We start from the raw sequence: 22009 nt of genomic DNA on the forward strand, positions 1-22009 counted from the left end.
CTTATAATAAATAAATCAAAATACAATTTGGTGTGCTTAGTAAGACAGAATCTTGTCTGAATTTTCCTAGAACCTGCTTTGTTAGTTTCTGGCTAATCACTAGGTTGAAATTTAAGCCGAATGGGCCAATTGGAATCAAATTTTTTTCCAAGTCAAAGAAAGTTGGTACACTTTTTGGATTTGAATTTGATTGTCTAATTAATGGTTAGTTGACCTAAGCTTGGCCATCATTGACTATTCTAGAATGAACAGTTCTTCCATGCATTAATTTAAAAATGTAAAAGAAAAAAATGCCCAAATTTCCACCGTAAAATTAAATTAATCAAGTAGTAAGATGTGTTTATATTCAATTTTTGACAATATTTAAATTTCAATGAGTAATCACTGCAATATTTACCATGCCGTTAGTTCAAGTACAATTGATTTATATCTTAAAAAAATCTTAATTTTAAGTTTTGTAGATAAAAAAAGTGTAATTAGAAGTGAAAATCTTATTAAAGGCCCTCAGTCCTTGTAATATATCTCCTGTCTAGTATTATCTTGACGTTGACAAAGAATAGACAACTGAACTACCCCTTTCTTCCTCTTGATTAGGTTCTCAACAAAGACTATTCATTAACAAATACTTCACACCAATAATAAACGAAATCAAACATTATAACATTCAAAAGGTTTATTTTTTCAATCGCGCTATTCTATTAATTGCTTATCAATAGGCATTTCCTTAACGTAGAATACACCATTTAATGGCATTGTATCTCCATTTTAATTTATTTATTGGATTTTTTTTCTCCATTTTAAGTATGCACTACTATCTTGTGGGAAAATTTTCGTAATTTTTCTACCATTTTTGTAATATTACTCCCAGATACAAAAGGAAATGAGAATGACATGAACCATTTTTATTGAGAAAATATTTTTAAGTGATCAAATTATTATTAAAAAAGGGTACATTTTAAGTGATACAAATACATGTTGCTGAACTTCGGAGAAGTATAACATTGTAACATCAAAAGAAAAAATTGAAAGTAATTAATTTGAGCGTCTTTAAAAATGTTAAAAATAAAATTGTCTCAACGAGAAAATGAATACAATATATAGGAGATTATCGCAATTTCAACTCTATTTTATTTCCTAGAGTGAATAAAATAAAATAAAAATTAAATTTGACTTAATGCTGCAATATTTATTTTATTTTTCAATTTCGACCATTCAATATTAATTAAATACAGTATGAATCAACTGTGACCATGAAATTCTTTTATGTAGGAATACATGAAAAAACAAAATTGAGTCAAGTTTCTTAAAAAAAAATAGATTTAAATACAGTTTTGGTCTCTATATTTTTTAAAATCCATAATTTTGATCTTTTATTTTAAAATAGAGATATTTATTCTTCTTGTTTTTAAAATCAGTAATTTTAGTCCTCTTATTTTAAAATAAAAATATTTAGTCTTTCACTTTTATAAAATCCATGATATTTTTTTATCACCCAAATAAATATATATTAATAAAAGAAAGGCACCACACAACGCCAAAAAAAATAGAAAAAGAAACATACCCACCAAGTTACTACAAAAGAAAGACAATGAAAATAATTCAAGTGTCAATCTCCAAATAACTTCAAATTTAGGCCACGATGTTGATCCTTCTGTTAGATTGAAACACTCAAACGAATCACATCGGAAAAAGATGAATTAGATTGAAACACCCAAATGAATCACACCGAAAAAAGATGAATCTAGACACCATACAAGTATGGCACTGCAGGGTTGATGATAACTTAAAGTAATTAATTGCTATTACATATACCAACAAGATGTATCTATTTTCAGCGGTCTTTCACTTAAGAATTTTATAGTTAAACGTGTTTGACTTGGAATAATTATGAAATGGGTGACCTTCTAAAAAAATTCCTAAAAATTGTTGACTATAAGATAGATTAAACAAATAATCTTGTGTCATGTCACTAAATTTATGTTGTATTAGGTTAATTTCTTACCAATCAACACCTTTCAAATTTGATGAAAAAATGACCAAAATTATGGATTTTATAAAACTAGAGGACTAAATGTCTATTTTAAATTAGGGAGACTATAGTTACAGATTTTGAAAAATATGGGGACTAAATATCTATATTTTTAAATAAGGAGATCAAAATTATGGATTTTGAAAAATAGAAAAACCAAAGTTGCATTTAAGTCAAAATATTATATGTTATTAATGAAAACACAATGTTGTATGATGAATATATGATGAAGATAGTTTAAAATTAGGGTTTAAAAATTAATAAAGATAAAATGAAAATAAGATTTTAGATATGATTAAAAAGCCCCAATGATAAGATAAAAATAAGACTAATAAACATGGGAATAAGATAAGTTTTTATCTTGTCAATGTTTTTTTTTTTATTTCTCATCAATGATCTTAATTCCTGAGTGATATTTTACTAAAAAAACATATATCTATTCTAGAAGTATATCTTCAGAACTATAAATTATAGTTCTAGATATATATTTCTAAAATAGGTATATTTAATTCTGAAAATACATTTCTGAAAAGGGGTATACTTCTTTAACAAAAAGGATATAATGGGTAGTTGGGAGGTAGAAAGGGGGTATAAGGTGTACTTAGCAAAAGGGTGTAAATAACAAGAGCAGAAAAAAAATAGAGACTTGTTGATTTTGGACAAGTAGTTTCGAATTTGGGCCCCAAAAGAAGAAGAGGAAGCCCAATCCTTCGTTATAAAATCTTTGACTCTAACAGTTTTCAATTTCGTTTTCTTCATTGTGCCTCCGAACCAAAACCTGAAGCCTAGAACCTTCTTCCGTCTCACAGTTTGCCGGAATCAGCGATGGATCCTCAGCCTGAGCCAGTTAGCTACATCTGCGGAGGTTTCTTCTCTACTCTCATCTCATTTTGACCACATCGCGTTTTTCGTTTCCCTTTTCTGCTAGTGTTATAAGTGTGTTTAGGGTTTTGAGAGTGAAATGTGATTTTGCATGTGTATGTGCTGTAGATTGTGGAATGGAGAATACGCTGAAGCCTGGTGACGTTATACAGTGCCGTGAGTGCGGTTACCGTATCCTTTACAAGAAGCGCACTCGTCGCAGTAAGCTTCAATTTTACTAATGCTCTGTTTTGTATATAATTTCTCTGTTTCGTTCGTGGTTGCTGAGTTATTCTTTGCTTTGTTCACATGTTTATGTAGAGGTAATTAGTAATTATGGTTTATGAAATTTTAGCGGTTTGGTTAGAGATGAGTGAGTTTAAAACGAAGTCACGGGTTCTAGTTGCTCGCTCCAGTTCAGTGTGCAACAGTGGAGAGTAAGGCCCTGTTTGTTTAGTGTTCTAAAAGCAGTTATCTTATTTTTGTTTTTATAAATTTTGTCACTGGAGTTCATTTGAAAGTGTGTCTTTGAGTAAATTGAATAGAGCACTTGATGAAGACCGAAAAAGATGGATGAGAAAACATCTCTGTTTCTGTTTCTTTGCTTTTAAAACACTTGTTTTGTAATTAATTTTCAAAACTTGAGAGATTTTGGATAATAAATTGATTGCTGAGTAGTACGGTACTATTTTATAAAACAGTTCCTGAAACCAAGAAGTGAGAGGGGCATCGAATGTGCTTTGGCGACCGGTTGGTCATGGGTTCAAATCCGTAACAGCCTTTTGCATATTTGCAAGGGTAAGGTTGCATACAATAACCCTCCCTATAAGTGCACTCTTATTCCCCTATAAATTACACTGTGGATTTAAAATTTCCTCTTACTCTTTGACTTCAACTCTCTCTTGAGGTCTTCCACGTTTCATTTGAACCTCTCTATACCGTGAAACCCATTTTTAGGTGGTGCACAATCATCTAAAAGTTTTTAAAAATTGTAAATTGGTCCCTTTCACAGTCTAGTAGTCTAACACCAGCGGATAATGAGTTATTTCTGTTCCACCTTTTCAATTTGCAATTCAAACTACCATGGACTGAGTTCCTGACCACTTTGTAGTAGAGCTTCATATGATCTAGAGGTGGATGCCTATCCATTGGACCGAAACTGTAGTGTAAATACGGATGTTTCAATTTGGAAACCTGTCCTGAATATAATGAGTGGATGTAATTTATCTCAAAACGATAACATGTTTTGAAGTTCTAGCAAGTTTTATTAGAGTTAATTAAAAGATGATGTGATGAGTGACGTATTGAAGGTTGGTTCATAAGAGATAGCTGTATCTGCTGAGGGATATCTTGATCTAGGCAGATAAGACTCAAAAGGAAAGAGAAGAGAAAACAAGAAAAGGAAAAAAAAAGTTAAAATGAAAGGCTAATTATGATGTTCATATTGAGTGTGGCTCGCCTTTGTTATGCCTCAGTATCAGAAAATTAATTACCAGATTCCTTAAGGTGTGCCCTGTTGTGCTGTGACTTTCTTACATATGCTTAATGCTGTGGTTTCTTTTTTGTTCCGCCTTCTACATACATGCAATTTACTTACAGTACTCTAAAAATTCTGGTTTCTATGCAGTTGTCCAATACGAGGCACGCTGAAGAAAACTGCTCTGACATTGGCAAGTAATTTCCATGGAAATTGTTACTACATCTGTGTTGTGATATTGAAGAACTACTTTTAATTCTACAGTACCATTGCTTTTGGGTGATGTTTAGAAAAGGATAAAAACTTTGAAATGTGAATATGTTACAAATATTTGTGTTTCATTAGTTTGCAATTTTATCACTACGATGGTTAAAAAAAAGTTTCAACTAGGAAAAGGATTGGTGCTCTTAATGGATCAACTTGCTATGATTTAGAAAACAGTCTGCCCACGCAACGCTTCATTTGTGGCTTGTAAAATGAGTTCCATTCGAAATATAACATATTTTGGCAAAGTTATAGGCTTTGTTCGGCAAGGCCTCCTTTTCGCCAGCTTTTTAGCTTTTATTTTTACTAGTTGTTTAATTGTTGGATAAATTTTTTTAAAAGTAATTTTTAGTATTTTTTGAATTATTACTTAAAATAATATTTTTTAAACATTAATTTTTGATTTTTTTATTTTTATCTTTAATATATTTATTCATTTTTTTATTTTTATTTTTGATATATTTTTTTTATTATTTTTAATTTTATATTTTTCAGTTATTTTTATCAAATATTTATAATTTTATAAGTTAGTTTTTTAACTTTAGTTAATTTTTTAAGTTAGTTTTGTTAAAGATAGCCATGATTGGATTATATTAAATCATAATAATCAATTTTGGATAGCAGCCAGCGACTGATCCTGAAATTTTGATTAGTGGATAGTGATTTTTTATTTTTTGAAAATGGATAGTGAATTATTTTTATTATTATAGTGGAAATAATAGATATGTACATTGTATACGAATTGGATAATACTATTTTCAATTATCGGTTTCGATTAAAACATGAAACGGTTTTATAGAAAAATGCTTATGGCAATTCATTGATAATTAAATGTTCAACACAAGTCGAAACATGATTTAAAATAACTCAAGGCATCCGAGCAAGCTTTTATCATTTTTTTTAGTTAAAAAAAGTATTTGATTATTTAGTAAATAAGTTTTTTTTCTAACTTTTTATATTTTTAAACTTAAATATTTATCAATTTTTTTCTTATCTTTTTTAAACAAATTATGATTATTATTTTTTAGTTATTTTAAACCTTTTAATTATTCTAATGAATAATTTTATAGAATAATTATTAGTTAATTTTTTAACTTTTAACTAATTTTTTCAGTCAATTTTGTTAAAGATAACCTAGATATGGGACTGCCCTTACTAAAGCATAAGCAACACCATTGCGTTGTTTCTTGTCCAAAAAAAAACACCCTTGTAAGATTTATTACAAGATAATAGCCTCTGACATTCTTCACTCCAAATTCAAACAGTTTTATAATTTTTTAATCAATTTGGTAAAAAAAAATGATTCTATCATTTAAATGTTTAATTATGCTTTTAGTCTCTTAAATCAGAAAGTCTTTTTATCTTAATTCTTCAAATAAAAATTTGTATTTTTAGTCTTCAAATTTGTATGATTAATGACGAAATGCTTTGGTTTAATGTTACTGAAATTGTTTAATGACATAATGAGATGGATTAATTAACTTTCTAATTTGGTTAATTTTTTGGTTGGAGAATGGTGTAATTGGGTATCTTCTCGAGAATGTACCAAAAGACTGACATGGTCCCATACCAATCCCAATGGTCACCAATTTACAAAAGCAGATATATTTGTTGGCGGTTGACAGAAATGGTAAAATGAAATGCGTGTGCTCGACTAATTCCTCATCTTTTGTCAGTGAGGTTACCTTTTTTCCCTATATAGAAGTTTTTTCATTAGACAAACTTCTATGATTTTTCTTTTCTTTTCGTATAATAATTATTTTCAAATGATTTTTTATCCTCTGATAATTTGTTTAAGTAAATCGAATTAAAAACACACGCATACATATATAAAAAAAACAAATTTAATAAAAGCGAGAAAATTATAAAAAAAATATAATAATCTTAACATTATAAAAATTGTTACATTTTAGAACTTTATTTGCCACTTAATTATTATCTCTCCCATCATATCAAGTTAAATTTAATATAAAACATTAGACTTCATAATACAATTAATCGGTTAAATATTATTTTTCATCCATTATATTTTAATATTTTTTTATTTTGATATATTAATTTTAAAAGTTTTATTTTAATTATTTATATTTTTGAAAGTTTCATTTTTGGTATTTCTTTTAAAGTTTTATTTTAATCTTTTTAGTTTTGTTGTTTTTGATTAAAAATGTTAGTGCTTTGTTAACATTTTAAATTTTTAAATAATTAACTATTTTAACTATCATAATTTTTAAATTAATTGTTTTACTTAGTACTCTATCAAAATTTTAAATATTGACAGCATATTAATGGTTTTTAAAAAAATAAAAAAATGATTAAAATAAAACTTTTAAGATTTAATATAAAAATAAAAAAAAATAATTAATAAAAAGTGGCATTTAACCTAATAAATTAAGATATAAAATTCTATTGAAAGAGAATCAAATAAGATGGTTTTGGAAGGATAACACATTAAGGAAAAAACATCATATTTTAACCGTCCAAAAAATGGTCCCACTGTGGATTATGCATAGCATCAACTTTGAGAAAAGGCCCACATAATCAGTGTTCAGTAGCCAGTGCAGGTTTGTGTGTTGGACTACTGGCACTGACCTACACTGACGAGTTCTAGGGTGCCTGAGCGAAACTAAGTTTCGTATGTGGAAAAGTGACCAATACCATCCAATCGAGTGTTTAGTAATCGAACGATCATTTTTAGGTACTTTTGGTGCACCATTCGATTGAGTTATCTGAAATCCAATGTTATATTTTTGTTGTCGATGTTGTCCCTAATTTTCGAATGGCCCCAGCTCCCATCACCACTCACCAGCCATAGCTTCTTCTATGGCTTCAATCACAAGGAATGATTGTGCATGAAAACTAAATATATATGAAGCATTGTAATGGAAAATTTAAATATGAAATACCTAACACAACAATAACAGAGGATTTTATCATGCGAATATTGTTTGTATACTATTTAGCACCTAAAGTTTATTAATTTGTCATGATGAATTGAACAAATTAAATGATCGATTCTTAACTCCCTTTTCAATTTGAGATTTATTTGCTAGTAAAGTTACTTGAAGCAGTAACACAATATGCTCTCCTTTAAAAATTTATTTTAAAGTTGAAATGAAAATAAAAAAATAGAATTGTTTGATAATTTTATAATTTTTTAGATTTAAAAATTGGATTTATAAGATTTAAAATAAAAAATAAAAAGAAGAATCCAACAGTAGTAACATAATTGATAAGCAAATAAAAGGAGAAGAGAACAGAAGAAGGAACTCACGGTGAGAAATGTAGGAAGAGACTTGATTAACAGCTAGTAAAGTGAAATAGAGGTGAAGATGAAAGTGATTTGAAAGAAAGTTATGTATGTTTTTGTGAGTGAAAAAGAAAAGGGTTGGTGAAAAGGGTGAGACCATAGGAATAGGAGTGTTCACTGTTTAGTGTCACAGTCCAACAACATTCACTCAAAATCTAGGAGGGACAATTTCACATGGTGACGAAAGAGAGGAGAGAGGATTGGGGACAACCGTGTGACGATCTTCATGGCTAAAATGTGAATTTGTGAGAGAGGTAGGTAAAGAGTGTATTATGACAGATGAGGATTGAGAAGCCACGACACAAGTTTTAGGAATTAGGTTTCAAATAGTAATATTTTAATACACTATATATATTTAGGTTTTTTTTTTTACTTTTTTATGTTATTTTTTAAGTGGCAGGGCGGGTTCGGGGTCGGGGCGGATATCAATAATCCCATAATCGCCCTCGCCCCCATTTTGGGTTATCAGGGAAAATCTGAATTCAACCCCAAACCTAGTCAATGTGATTTTTCTCCGTCAAAGTCGAAGCGAGTTCGGTTCAATCCCCACGAGGTTAGATTTCGCTGCCATGCCTAAACGACAGCAGCAACGACGAGAGGCAACGACATTCACAACGACGATGACAACAGGCTAGGGCTCCAAAGGTTATCGCGAGATGTTTGGGTTCTGAGATATGAAAAATGAGTTCTGAGACATTTGAGCGTGAGTTTAATATTAGAAAAATAACAACATCAATTTTATTAAAATTCGATGTTAACTTACTAATTACAACATTGGTTTTTAATAAAAATCAATGTTAAGGGGGAAAAACAACATCAATTTTATTAAAACTGATGTTAATTTACCACTAACAATATCGGTTTTAATAAAACTGATGTTAAGGCAAACTCACAATATCGATTTTTAATAAAATTGATACTAACAAAAATACTTTATTTATAAATATGCTATCATGCTTTTGTTAATATTGATTTTATTAAAATTGATATTAACTGTCCGACGTTAATTTCAGTTTTTATAGTAATGATAATATAAAATAAAAATGAATAACATTAATCAATTGGTCGAAGTGAAGTTTGTCTCATTTTTTACGTAAAAAGAAAAGTTATTTTCATATTTCAAGGTGGCTTAGTGGTTTTTTTTTTAAGGCATTGGGGGGCAAAATCATCAAATTGGGTCCCTTTTATAAATTTATTATCAGAATGGGTCTGTTTCATAATTATTTACCAAGGGGGTCTATTTTTTTACTACAAAGCGCTTACCTGAGGGGCGCATTCCACAAGAAGACGACACGTGGCGTGACGTGACAAGTTGACAGGGGACGATGGGACAGGGGGGAAGTGGTGGCCTGCCAGGCACAACCACTAGTGGTGCCCTGCCAGGCGTGACTAGTAGTGTTGGCCTGTCAGGCGCGACCACTAGTGGTAGCGTCCACTAGTGGTGGACAGCCAGACACTTTCCTCTTCCCTATAAAATCCATTTTCTTCCGTTTCATTCTTTATTACGAAATCGTTTCATTTTTCATTACATGTTTTTGTAATTTTACCTTGTCGTGTATCCTTTTTTTTAACTCTCAAAACTAATACCACGCTTTATTTGAATAGCTTTTTTAGGGCCTTCAAATGTGATACCATTATCAGTTTCGTACATCTTACCATTTAAATAGACGAGTTTAATAATTGAACTCATTTTTCAAAAATATACTTACAATAAATAATTAATGTCGTCAACAAACAATAATATAAAAAATATATTAACATAACATAAATTATTAACCTAAAATAAATTAACAACAACAAATTACTCAAAATAAATTAAATTACTGTCACAACAATTTCCTACTTCGCACACTCATGACGCAAAACAATTAAATTTTGGCTATTAAAAAAATATACCAACAACATCAATAATTATGAGCTTAACTAATAATAATAATAATAATGTGCTGGACATAAAAACTACTACAATAAATAATTATTATCATCAACAAACAAATATAACATAATTATAACCAAAAATTAAATTATTAAGTTACAAAAAATTACTAATTATCACACAAAAAATATAAACAAAATTACTATTTCATTTTATAGTCCGTGTCAATTTGTTTATGCACCTACAAAATATAATCATTATTATCATCAACAAAATAAATATTAATTAATGCTATAATGTATCGAAGATAAAAAATATTTACTAGTTTTGAGCAAGATTTCTAACCGGTATAAAGCGCTTCAACACTAATGCATATAACAGTAACAAGTCACATTCAACTCAGCTCACTTCAACGATTTCGTAATGAAAAATGAAACGGAGAAAAAGGGGTTTTATAGAGAAGAGGGAAGTGTCTGGCTGCCCACCACTAGTGGACGCGCCTGAGAGGCTACCACTAGTGGTCGCGCCTGGCAGGCCACCACTTCCCCCCTATCCCATCGTCCCCTATCAACTTGTCACGTCACGCCACGTGTCGTCTTCTTGTGGAACGTGCCCCTCAGGTAAGCGTTTTGTAGTAAAAAAAAATAGACTCTCTTGGTAAATAATTATGAAACAGACCCATTCTGATAATAAATTTGTAAAAGGGACCCAATTTAGTAATTTTGCCTGGAGATAGTTCAGGTCGTAATAATCCAATCACATCATTTGTACGTAAGGCTTAGATACTTTCAATAAGCAAATAATAAGTATTATACCATTACTACAAAAAACGCCCCTACTTTTGAATGACGTGATGAAACCCTTTCCCTTTGAGGGGGCAATACTAATTAAAGACAAAAAAAGAATCGTATCTTCAATGTGATAATTATAGCTTATTTTATATTAGAATGGTTAAGGATTTTAACCAATAACATAGAATGTGTTAAAATATGTATTGTTACCTAATGAATATAATTGTGTAAAATAATTCGCTAAGCTGAATCATAGTTAAACCTAGTTGTAAACTGGTTGTGGGCCTTTAGAAAACTCCCTTGCACCATCATGAGCATTTAAATTCTTTATCGTGCTTTTATTGCTTCCCAAATTATAGGCACATTCGTTTCCTTTTTCTTCTATTGTACAACAAACCAATCCCCATGAATATCAATCATGTGTACATTACTATTGTTTTAGGAAATCATTAATGGATTGGGTTGATGAGATTCTCGAGACTTGATTGTCATTAGTAACCGTTATTCCATTTGAAAACTAGTCAGTATGAAAGAGTATTAGTATCAACTTTTATGAGTATGCGACCGATAGAGGCTAGCCCTAATAAGAAACTTTCATCATAAAAAATAAAAAACCATACTGAGGCTTTGGGAAGCACTCCCAAACAAGAGTTTTGTTGATAGTGTAAGCTTCTAATATGAAATCTGGAGACTATGTTTTCACTATTAAACAATGATCAAGGCATAAACTACCACTAATGACCATCTACCTTTCATACAGTCAAACTTGACCATGAAGTATCCATAGGCAACATCCCGCAGATCAAATACCAATTGAAGTTTCCAAGTCGTCTATAGTTTAGAAAGCATAGCAGGGTATCCTAAATTCTTCCCCAATAATGTGATAATGAAAGCCTCAAACCATGGCTCAGAAAGCTCCTTAAATAACTATGTTTAATATACTTTTATAAACATGTATATTCTTTATTATTAATCAAGTTTATTGAAATTTATAAAATCATGTTAGTGCCATTTTTAATTTAAAAAACTTATAGATAGTTTTTAATAAATTTTAATCAATATTTAACAAGATATTTTGAAAGAGATAATATTATTTTTTATAGAAACCACATGTATTCTTTATTAGAGGTAATTCTACTCCTGTTAGATTAGATTACTCTAGGCAAAAAAGTTTCATCTTCAAATATTTAAGAGGTATGTTGGCATATTCTTTATTCTCTTTTTTTAAGAACTCTCTATTTATTTAGTTGAAATTTATTGAAAATGATTAATTTTTATTGGTCCAACTTCTCATTTAATAATTATCTCTCCTAATTTAAAAGTGAGACCCATAAAATTGGATTTTCAATTTGTTTTTCAATTTTAAAGAAAATGATAGAAAGAGAATGCAAGAAATTAAGGTAACATTTTATTCAAACTCGAACGAAAATATTACTAATACTTTTAGTAATAACATTTCTCTTGTTAGTTAAAATCAGATCCTATCAAATAATTATGTGTGAAACTTAAATCCAATTAAATCTCAATGGTTGGTTAGTCATTGTTCAATAATTGAAGAAAAAATTGAAGAATGATCTTCATTTGTGTAATATATCCAGCTAGGAGAGGATCCTGGTCTCTTTTAATTGTATCAAAGTTACCAAGCAACTATTTTGTATGAATAATAATATTTTTTTTAATAATACTCCCTTACTTTCTTTATGGTTAGAATTAAATGTATTTCATATTTTTAATATATTAACATTTTCATTTTTATTTAATACTACTTTTTTTATAGAGAAGTAAAGAGGAATTGTTAGAGGATTAATAAAAGAAAATACATTACTCATTTTGTATTACCCTGGTCCTTTGTATTATCCTTTGGTTGTTAAGAACAAAACTAACAAAAAAAAAAATAAACAAGTGAAGAAAAATAAAGGGGAGAAAAAGCTATATCTTCTACCATATTAAAAAAGGAAAACCAAAACTATTCTGCTAATAATTTATTTTCCCTTCTTTGATTAAGAAAATGGAGAAAAAAATAAATTTTTTAAATAAAGTAAAAAATAACATATATTTAATTCTTATTGTGTTAAGATAATATAGAATATTTAATATTACCTTTTCTGTCTAATAAATAAGAAGAAAAAATATTTATTTTTCTTCATTTTCTCTTTATTTAAGTGATAGATGAAAACCTCTTTCTTCATTTTATTTCCTTTTTCTTTCATTTCTATATCCCATTCATAATACCAACTACTAAAGTTTTGTTTTTTGTTTACCTAAAAAAGAAGATTTTTCTCTCTTAAAACGATACTTTTAATAGCTATTGATTAAAAAATAATAAATAAACTGTAATAATTAAAAATGCATTTAATTTCCATATCCTGCAAGTATTAAAAGTTTTATAGCATAAAACCAAAATGAAATAATCACATCTATTATTATTAATATTTTGTTTCCTTGCAAATTAAATTTCTGTTCTATCTGCTGTGCATGCTTCACGCTTGGCTCGAGGATATTTGTTTTTATTTCTGTTTATTGGTGCACGTGTGGAAAAACGGCAGCACCAACCAGTCATTGAATTTAGTGTCATATTCATATACTCTCCTAAGAGCTTCAAATTTGACAAAACAAACAAAAACCCTACAAAGAAAGAAAGAAAAAAACTAATTTTTTTCTTCTCCTTGTTTACCAAAACGATTAGCATATTAAAACGCATTTATGTGGCGATAATTGTCCCCTGTGATGCGAGTTCCAGTCAAATCAAAATCATTTTCTTCAAGAGTGTCTGTCTGTGGCTACTGAACTACCTCAGTGTCTCGCCCAAAAACCGAAGTCGCTTTCTTTCTCTTTGCCAAAAGGGACACGAGAGAGAAAGGAAAAAAAAGAGATAAAGAGAGAGTTTTTCAATCCCAAAAGACAAAACGGGTGATTACTTGAGAAAAAAGAGAGCCGTTGAGGCTTGGAAGAGAGCCATTCAGTTCCGACCCATTGGAACTTGTATCATGGTTCGTCCCGATTGTTGTTTCTTTGATTTTTCCTATGTTTTTTTTTTTATGTTTTTGGCGATGAGCCTTTTTGTGTTTTGTGTGTGTGATTGGATTGTTTGAGAATTTTGGGTTTTTGAATTGGGAGTGATGATGGGGCGTGGTTCTTTTTGCTGGTTTCTTTGGTTCTTTGATTTTTTATTTTTTTTTCATGTGGGGATAAGTGATCGGGCTTGTGGGGTTGGTGGAATCTATATTTAGGAATTTTTTGCCTAATTTAGGTGTTCTTGTGCGTATATGTAATCTGAAACTTGGGCCTAAATCTGAGGACGAGTTGTATGGCTAAGAATACGGAAGTCTTTGTTTTTGATATTTTAGGGAGGGGATTTGTGGTTCAGTATAATTTTGCTTGTAGATTTTGTGTGAATGGTTCATATAAGCCTTGTTTTCAAGTTTGATTTTCTTTCTTTTCTTTTTAAATCTTCGTTTGCTTATTAATGTAGTTTTTTTCAGTTTTGAGATTGGCTTTGTATAGGCTTAGTGAGGTTTGGGTTAAATTAGAAGAGGGTAACCTTTGTTTTGACTGGTAGACAGAACTCAATTCCTTTTGGGATAATTTAATCTTTTCCTGTTTTTAATTTGGAGAAACCCAAGTTGAGGTTTCTCCTTTCCTGCACATATCTATTGTGTGTGTGGAATTGCATTCTTTGTTCATTTTTTAATTTCGAATAGTTCTCTCTGGACTTTCAACTTCATTTGTTCATGAAAGCCAAGAAAACTTGAGGATTTTGTATGTATGTCCAGAATTGAACCAAAGGTTATCAGCAGCTAGGGGGGATTTTTATTGAATGTGCTTGCATAGATTTGGGCAACTAGAAGTTGAGTTTGTTGGGTTTAGATGCCTTCTATTATGTTAGAATCAAGAAGGTGCATTCAAAGATTGCAAAATCGAGGTATTTGTTTGTTAGGAATATTCCTGTTTGACTTGAATCAATGAAATTGGTTTAAGGAAGTTAATGTTTGGCATACCATCTATGCCATTTGGTCTTCGCGCCTTAGCTGTTGTATTTCTGATAACACATAACCTGTTTCAACCGTTTCAATACTAATATTATCATTGCTCCCATTTCTTTAGGTGGCCATTTTCTCTTTGGATTAAAGGAATATGGCTAATTTATTGTGTCTAAACAATGTGGCTACTGTTCTTTATGTAGTTATCCCAGTAGTGGTTTGTAATCTAAGAGGAGAAACTAGTTTTGGTAATATGCACATAAGGTTAGGCACAACATATTTTATTGGTTTTGGCTTTTGATTCTGCAGGTTTTCAGGAATTATACTTTCTTATTCTGCTGTCATTTTTTCTATTAGAGCTCTCCCCATCAAATGGCCCTGTTCTACCTTTCCATGGCCAAATGTTTTCTGGAAGTCTATAATCTTTTTTTTAGTTATTATTAGAAACGTTGAAATTAAATTGCTCCTTCGTTGTTTGTTTGGTAAATGGTTATCTTTTAGAACTATGGAAAGAAAGAGGCAAATAAAACAAGAAAGTAAAGAAGCATACCATTTTTTGTCTGTGTTTCTTTCATTAGAAATGTTGGAATTAAATTGCTCCTTGGTTGTTTGTTTGGTAAATGGTTATCTTTTAGAACTATGGAAAGAAAGAGGCTAATAAAATAAGAAAGTAAAGAGGCATGCCATTTTTTGTCTGTGTTTCTTTCACTTATGTTTAGATGTTTTCCTCTTGCTCTGATTTTAGCTTGCAAGTTTTTTCAAGTTACCATGATCTGTTTACAACTTAAATTGATGTCTAATAGACTTTTAGGTCATTGCAAGATGATAATGTAAACAGTAAAAGTATTTGAATATCAGTTCTCTAGAGTAATATCTTGTTTATCTTTGTTTTGAAAATTGCAACTTCTTTCTTCTCATTGTTTTCTTTTCTCCAATATGGACAGGCAAGAAAGATGCGTTGTGCCCCTCAAGAGATAGGTAATAATAATCCAGAAGTTTTAGAAGCAAGAAAGGATTCCATACCAACAATATATCAACAACAAAATAAACTCACATCTTTAGAGGTCACAATAAATACCAGTCCTTTTTTTATAATGACTTTTTAATAGCATTTGGAAAGGAGGTTGATTTTTACCTCTATTTTTTCCTCTTTAAATGTAATTATTTTGTTCAGGATTGTCAAGAATCTTCTCTTTCAAAGATTAACACTGATAGTAGGTAATATATTTTTATGCCTGTAGCATTTCTTTCATTATCTTTTGTTCTTATGGTAATATGATTCTATAATTGATTTACTTGTTTCTTTTGTTGAAATTGTTGACCTATTGATATAAAATGTATTCCTAGCCTTCTAGGACATTCTTTAGAAGTATATTATTCCTTGTAGAATGGTTCTAAGGCTTATACCAAAAGCTGGCAGTGTTATTGATTCTGTGCATGGTGGGAGGGAACATAAGTCCATGTTGGCATTGTCATAATGATGCCATATGGTTCCTGTTTGAAGGAGTTGCTCACTTCATTCTACATCATCTTGGTATCCTTGTTTTTTCATTATTCTAGTATATCCTAATTTTGCATCATCAATTGAGGAAACAGGGTTGGAAAAAAATGTTTCAAAGTTCTGGCAAAAAGCCAAAAACTTCCAAGAGGTGGTCTGATCTTTCTTTGCATTGATCGAGGGCTATAAAAGACACAAGACAATAATACACTTAATTTGAATAACTAACAATTTTTTTTAAATTTCTTCACAATGTTCAAGCTTTTAAGACTCTTAATGGCTGCATGACTCAATTAAATTTTGCCATTGTTATATTGCTCCCTTACTTATTTGTTTATGTATTTTTGTATTCAGAAGACACTTGAAACTTGAAAGTGATAATGGTTAAGTTCTGATATTATTGTTCAGGTGTGCAATCCTTTCATTCCATAACTTCGAGCCTGATGGAACCTGGAGAATTGTTGCCCTACCAGTGCAGTGTTCCAATCACGTTAACTTAGCTTCTGGTGTAAATATGGATGGTTTGCAACTCCTTTTCTCTCCACCTCTCAATAGGTTGAAGATTGATCAATGTAAGGGTCCAAGAGTGCCTCTTCCTCCCTATGCTTATTCAGCTAAATCATGTACTAAAAAAGGCTTTACTGGTTCAAATGTGCGTCGTCGATGTCAAAACAAGATTGCTAACAGAGCTTCTAAACTGAATGAACTCCCTGACAATTCTTCTTCTCAAAGTTCATTAGTCTGTGGCCCTGGCTTATTCCCTGATAGTTCTACTGCACTTAATTCATCTGATAAGGACACAAGTCATTCCAAGGAAGATGACAAGTCTTCGAAGAAAAAATCAAGAAAAAGGGCAAGAAAGAAAGTTAAACGGAGTAAGAAGAAGTCAAGTGACAGTGGTTCTCCTGAATGTGAAGTTCTTACTGAGGAATATGTCTGTGTAAGTTTGACTTCTGAAACCTGCAGCAGCAATGATGTGGATAAGGAGGGTGTGGGAGAATTTTCAACTTCTGATGATAGGTTAGTAAAATCTGATTGTGAAAGGAATGGCAACATCAATGTTATGCAAGCACCTAATAGTTGCAACTCTTATCTTGATCGGGAGGCGATTTCAAAAGCTACTGCACCTATTGTTCAAAGTTCTGCTGGAGAATGCACCACATTTGAACCCAAGAATCAGCTCCAAGATAGGGGCCCTGATTTTGAAGTCATTGATAGAGGAATAAAGGACATCCAACACGTTGAGCCATGCTGTTTTAATGATGTACATGACTCTTTGGTGCTGGATTCAGTTTCAGTTGGTTCCAGAAGTGATGAAAGTATCAGTGCTGATGATATAGGAAAACCGTCAAACAAGGCAAATTGCACAATCACTTCAGATTCAGGAGATGGATATTCTCTTGGTCAAAACTTAACGAATGGTATTCACAATAACTGTGAACATAATGAGGGGATTGGGCATGGTGGTCAAAATTGCATCAGTAATGATAAGAAAGTTAAGCAGAAGAGAACAATGTCAAAGAGTTCAAGTTTAAACAAATTTGGGGGAGCTGGAATTTTGCATGGTCAAAAAGGGAAGGAAAATATTCATTCTGTATGGCAAAAGGTTCAGAAGAACAGTTCTGATGAAGGTAGTGGTGACTTGAAGAAAGTAAACACAACTTCGCCACAATTTGCTTCTACTCTGGAAAAGGATCCTTCAGTTATCAAAGAATGTAATTCTGTTAGTGTAAATGGTGTATCAAATACTGAAGATAAGAAACACTTGAAAAATAAAATTGGTAGGAAATCAAAAGGTATAGTGGAGACAGTTTCAAAAAAGGAACACAACAACTATTCCAAGAAGAGTTTCCATTTTAACAGGTCTTTGTCGAATGATCATGGGAAGGCTGGTGTTCAACAGAATGATGTGTTGCTTATCTCTTCTCAGGAAATTGATCAACAAGGATTGAACACTGTCTCTGGATTTAATTCTGATATTAACTGCCTGACGGATGGGGTCCAGACCAATGAAGTTGAACAGGTAACATCTGAAATAGGTCACAGTGCAAACTTTCATCTGGAGGAGTCAGGTCCACAAAAAAGTGCCAGCCATATAATTGCAAACACAAACAATGAAAATATAGATAGTCAGGATAGCTCATTGGTAATGCCAGGTGGGAACATCAATCAGTCAAATATGTCTGAGGAGCTGTCTCCAGATTCTTGTAATCTTGAAGGTGATGAGGTTGGTCAAACAGAGAAAGAAGTTTCATCTGCAAACTACAATGCAGAAATCCTCAGTTCTGGAACTACCCTATGGAAATGGGTACCAGTTGGGAAAAAAGATAGAGGGTTGGAAAAATCTGAATCTAATAATTCACCACCAGAATATTCTGATGCATCCTCTAGTAACAATTCTAACTCAGAAAGCAGTGTTGAACCAGAAGTGGCCTCTTCTAAAAATCAGGATTCTTCACTAAATGCAACCAGAGCATGCAACGGCCAGATTTACGACAAAGTGTCTTGTCTAGATGAGGGTGAGAACCATAAAATGGCTAGTCAGATTGCATGTACATTGACAGAGCACAGGGACAAGCATGAAGCTGCTAATCACATGTTTTATGAATGTGAAAATCAAGATATGTTAGAAAATGGTTCTTACAGAATAGCTCAAGCTGTGAATGATGCCTGTAGGGCACAACTAGCTTGTGAAGCGGTACACATGGCTACAGGTGGTCCAGTTGCAGAGTTTGAAAGACTACTACATTTTTGTAGTCCTGTTATTTGCAACTCACTCAATTCACTCAGTTGTTCAACCTGCTCACACAACCATGCTGGTGGTGTCTCACTGTGCAGACATGAGATCCCCAACCTATCTTTGGGATGCCTGTGGAAGTGGTATGAGAAACATGGGAGCTATGGGTTAGAGATAAGGGCTCAGGATCATGAAAATCCGAAGAGACAAGGAGGTGTTGGTGATTTTCCATTTCATGCTTATTTTGTCCCTTCTTTATCAGCAGTTCAGCTGTTTAAGAACCATGAAAACCGATGTGTAAATAGCGGGGACAAGCTTCCAAATTGTGAGGTTTCAGAGGCATGCGAAATGGTTGACATTTCAGAAAAGTCATCTACTGCCAGTCAACATTTGATATTTTCTGTTCTCTTTCCTTGGCCTCGCAATCAGGATGCAAGCAGTCAAACACCAAAGGAGACAGCTTCTATCAATAATGGATCTATTCCATCTATCAACTCAAACTGCTCTGGTGATTTAGAACTTCTTTTTGAATATTTTGAATTTGAGCAACCTCAACAAAGACGACCTCTTTATGAAAAGTAAGATTCATCTCTTTTATCCTGTCATTAAACAGTGTCTTTCAATGCATCTACCTGTCTTCAATATTTTAGAATAGATAGAGCTTGTCATTTCATATCTTACTTAAATGATTATATCATACTGAATAATTTTAATAAGATCATCAAATTTTTGTCATTATACTCTGTAGGAATTAGGAGGAGGGGGAGGAGGGTAGTTGAATAGATGACTAAGACGAGAGAAAATGTTTTCACCTTTTTTTCTGTCCATAGAGTCATAGATGTTTCACCGCTATAAGAAGCAGGTTTGTCGGTTGAACACATGCATGATTTGATTTTGATCTTCTTACAGGATACAAGAACTGGTTAGAGGCTATATACCAATCCGATCTTCAACTTATGGGGACCCAACAAAACTGGATTCAATAAACCTGCGAGATCTTCACCCTAGATCTTGGTAAGTGATCTGCATGCCAAATATGTTTCATGTGCTAAAGAAAATGTGATTGTATCTGCCTTAAGATCAGATAACCAGAAATAAGCATTATCTTGACTTAATTTCAACTGATTTTTCAAATGGTAGTAGCACTAAGACCACCTGATTTCCAGGTTCTCAGTAGCATGGTATCCTATTTACCGCATACCAGATGGCAACTTTCGTGCATCTTTTTTGACTTACCATTCACTTGGACATTTGGTTCGTAGAAGAACTAGTTCAGATTTATCAACTGTAGGTTCTTGCATAGTATCTCCAACTGTGGGGCTTCAAAGCTACAATGCCCAGGTATGAATTTTCTTGCTTATCATTCCTCCATGCATTGAGATGAACCTTTCAATTGGTCAAGCAAAACCTTTCGAGACAAGTCAATTGCATATAATATGTTGACACATTTACATTATTCTGTTTATGTGGCTGATTTCGAGATAATTGGAACTTTTATTAGTATATTCAATCATGTTAATCACAGTTTATTTTGAGGCAATCTTTGCCAGGGGTGGGGGAAATAAATAATGTAAAAGGTGAATTTTCTAATCCCCACTATTTGTGAAAAGATGAACTTTTGCAGTTTGCTAAAAGAGAAGCCGAGGGAGAAGTTATTTACATTGGAAATATTATTGGAAGATGTTGTAGGAAGCATGTTGTTGATTGAAGTTGTTCAAATTATACTTAGTTTGTGTACTTTGATTATAAGCTCTGTTTGGATAAACTTATCAATAAAAAACTTACAGACTGGAAAAGAAAATAAGAAACGATAAAATGGATTAAACTGTTTTCATAAGTTAAAATCAATTTATGGCCCTCAACTTTTATAACAGTTGTCTCATTTAACTTCTTCAGAAACTGATGCAAAAATTGATTTAATTTTATGGAAATAAGTTTGATTTATTGTGCTTTATATTTTCTTCTTCTATAAATGTTTATGTAGAGAAGTTTATTCAAATAGAACATATGAAGAAGTTTAAAATACCATCCATCTAATTTGGTTTGCTTTTACTTTTACCTGAGTAAGTTTATAGGTGAAAGATAGAAGCAATTGCACTATGTCTTCAAATAATTGTGATTGTATTAACATAACATACTCTACTACCTTTGTTCCTTATTATAAGAAACAAGTTATAATGTATTTTTACACTATAAGTTGTTTCTTATGAAAAGAAACAGAGATAGTAATTGTTAACATTTGCTGATAAAAAAAGTCACTTGTTGTTTTGCAATTACACTTTTGATAAGTAATGTGGATACTTTTTAAGCAGTTAAGCACTTAATGTGATATGAGCAGGGTGAATGCTGGTTCCAGCTGAAGCATTCTGCACTTGCAGCAGAAATGGCGGGCTTAGACCCTTCGCTACTTCTTAAAGATCGTTTGAGGACACTTGAGGAAACAGCATCTCTCATGGCAAGAGCCGTGGTCAACAAAGGGAACCTAACCTGTACAAACAGACACCCTGATTATGAGTTTTTCATGTCTAGGCGGCGGTATTGATTCCTCAAAATTTTCACCATTAATAATCATCATGAGTAGGCCAGCAGCTAGTTACGACTTACAAATGAATGATTTTGGCTACATTCATCACATAGGATATTACCCCAAGTAGGATCTAAGTGTGATTGATGGTGTTGCATGTGTCTTTTAGGTCCTAGTTTCAACATAAATTCGTTTGTACATACATAGCTTCTTTGTGCAGTACCATTTTTGGTTTTTTTTTTCTGTCAATTCTCACTTTTAATTTTGCTTCTTGTTAGAGAGAGCAATAAACTTGTAGTGCTGATGTGAGAGATTAGCAGCTATTCTGGATTTTTCCATATAGTTTAGTTTTTTATTCTTGTTTTTCATAGCTTGAATTTAGTGAATGCTGCCATATGTGCGTTCATGGTTCATACTTGTATCCAACTTGCTCTTCTCGCATTTAAAAATGCAATTGAATCAATCCTTGATTCCAAGAGAACTTTATATAAAGCATTAACCCGTCAACTACACTCTATATAAGCATAATCTTGTCACACCAACATAACTATTTATGTATTAGTTTTAAGTCTATACGCGTCTTTTGTTTTACCAATTTTAATCTTTCATTAAATATTAAACAGGCATCATTCATGGATAGCCACTACATGATTTGTAAATTTCTT

At 31.7% G+C, this 22009-nt stretch overlaps 2 protein-coding genes across 4 annotated transcripts; both read left to right on the plus strand.

The window, feature by feature from the left end:
• The first annotated feature begins 2776 nt into the window (after window positions 1-2776).
• Window positions 2777-4879, plus strand: LOC114367006 (DNA-directed RNA polymerases II, IV and V subunit 12). The gene is made up of 3 exons (XM_028324066.1): window positions 2777-2894; window positions 3020-3112; window positions 4518-4879. The coding sequence occupies exons 1-3, from the start codon at window positions 2855-2857 to the stop codon at window positions 4538-4540; spliced, it is 156 nt and encodes a 51-aa protein (XP_028179867.1). The 5' UTR covers window positions 2777-2854; the 3' UTR covers window positions 4541-4879.
• Window positions 4880-13217: 8338 nt separating this feature from the next.
• On the plus strand, window positions 13218-21757 carry LOC114368691. Of its 3 annotated transcripts, XM_028325920.1 has the most exons (7): window positions 13218-13595; window positions 15530-15649; window positions 15760-15803; window positions 16492-19398; window positions 19730-19834; window positions 19987-20161; window positions 21159-21757. In XM_028325920.1, the coding sequence occupies exons 1-7, from the start codon at window positions 13593-13595 to the stop codon at window positions 21360-21362; spliced, it is 3558 nt and encodes a 1185-aa protein (XP_028181721.1). In that variant the 5' UTR covers window positions 13218-13592; the 3' UTR covers window positions 21363-21757. The 3 variants fall into 3 exon arrangements, with proteins under 3 accessions (XP_028181721.1, XP_028181722.1, XP_028181723.1); XM_028325921.1 differs by lacking the exon at window positions 15760-15803 and having other exon boundaries at window positions 15530-15563; XM_028325922.1 differs by lacking the exons at window positions 13218-13595; window positions 15760-15803 and having other exon boundaries at window positions 15539-15649.
• Window positions 21758-22009: the final 252 nt, after the last annotated feature.

This window comes from Glycine soja, chromosome 9, assembly GCF_004193775.1.
Source record: "Glycine soja cultivar W05 chromosome 9, ASM419377v2, whole genome shotgun sequence".
Taxonomy (NCBI): domain Eukaryota; kingdom Viridiplantae; phylum Streptophyta; class Magnoliopsida; order Fabales; family Fabaceae; genus Glycine; species Glycine soja.

Excerpts from the sequence above, each read along its gene's own strand:
- LOC114368691 (XM_028325920.1), top strand. Across the intron at positions 15,804-16,491 it reads AAGATTAACACTGATAGTAG|GTGTGCAATCCTTTCATTCC; the intron begins GTAATATATTTT and ends ATTATTGTTCAG. Across the intron at positions 19,399-19,729 it reads AGACGACCTCTTTATGAAAA|GATACAAGAACTGGTTAGAG; the intron begins GTAAGATTCATC and ends ATCTTCTTACAG.
- LOC114367006 (XM_028324066.1), top strand. The coding sequence starts at position 2,855 with ATGGATCCTCAGCCTGAGCCAGTTAGCTACATCTGCGGAG. Across the intron at positions 2,895-3,019 it reads AGTTAGCTACATCTGCGGAG|ATTGTGGAATGGAGAATACG; the intron begins GTTTCTTCTCTA and ends TATGTGCTGTAG. Across the intron at positions 3,113-4,517 it reads CAAGAAGCGCACTCGTCGCA|TTGTCCAATACGAGGCACGC; the intron begins GTAAGCTTCAAT and ends GTTTCTATGCAG.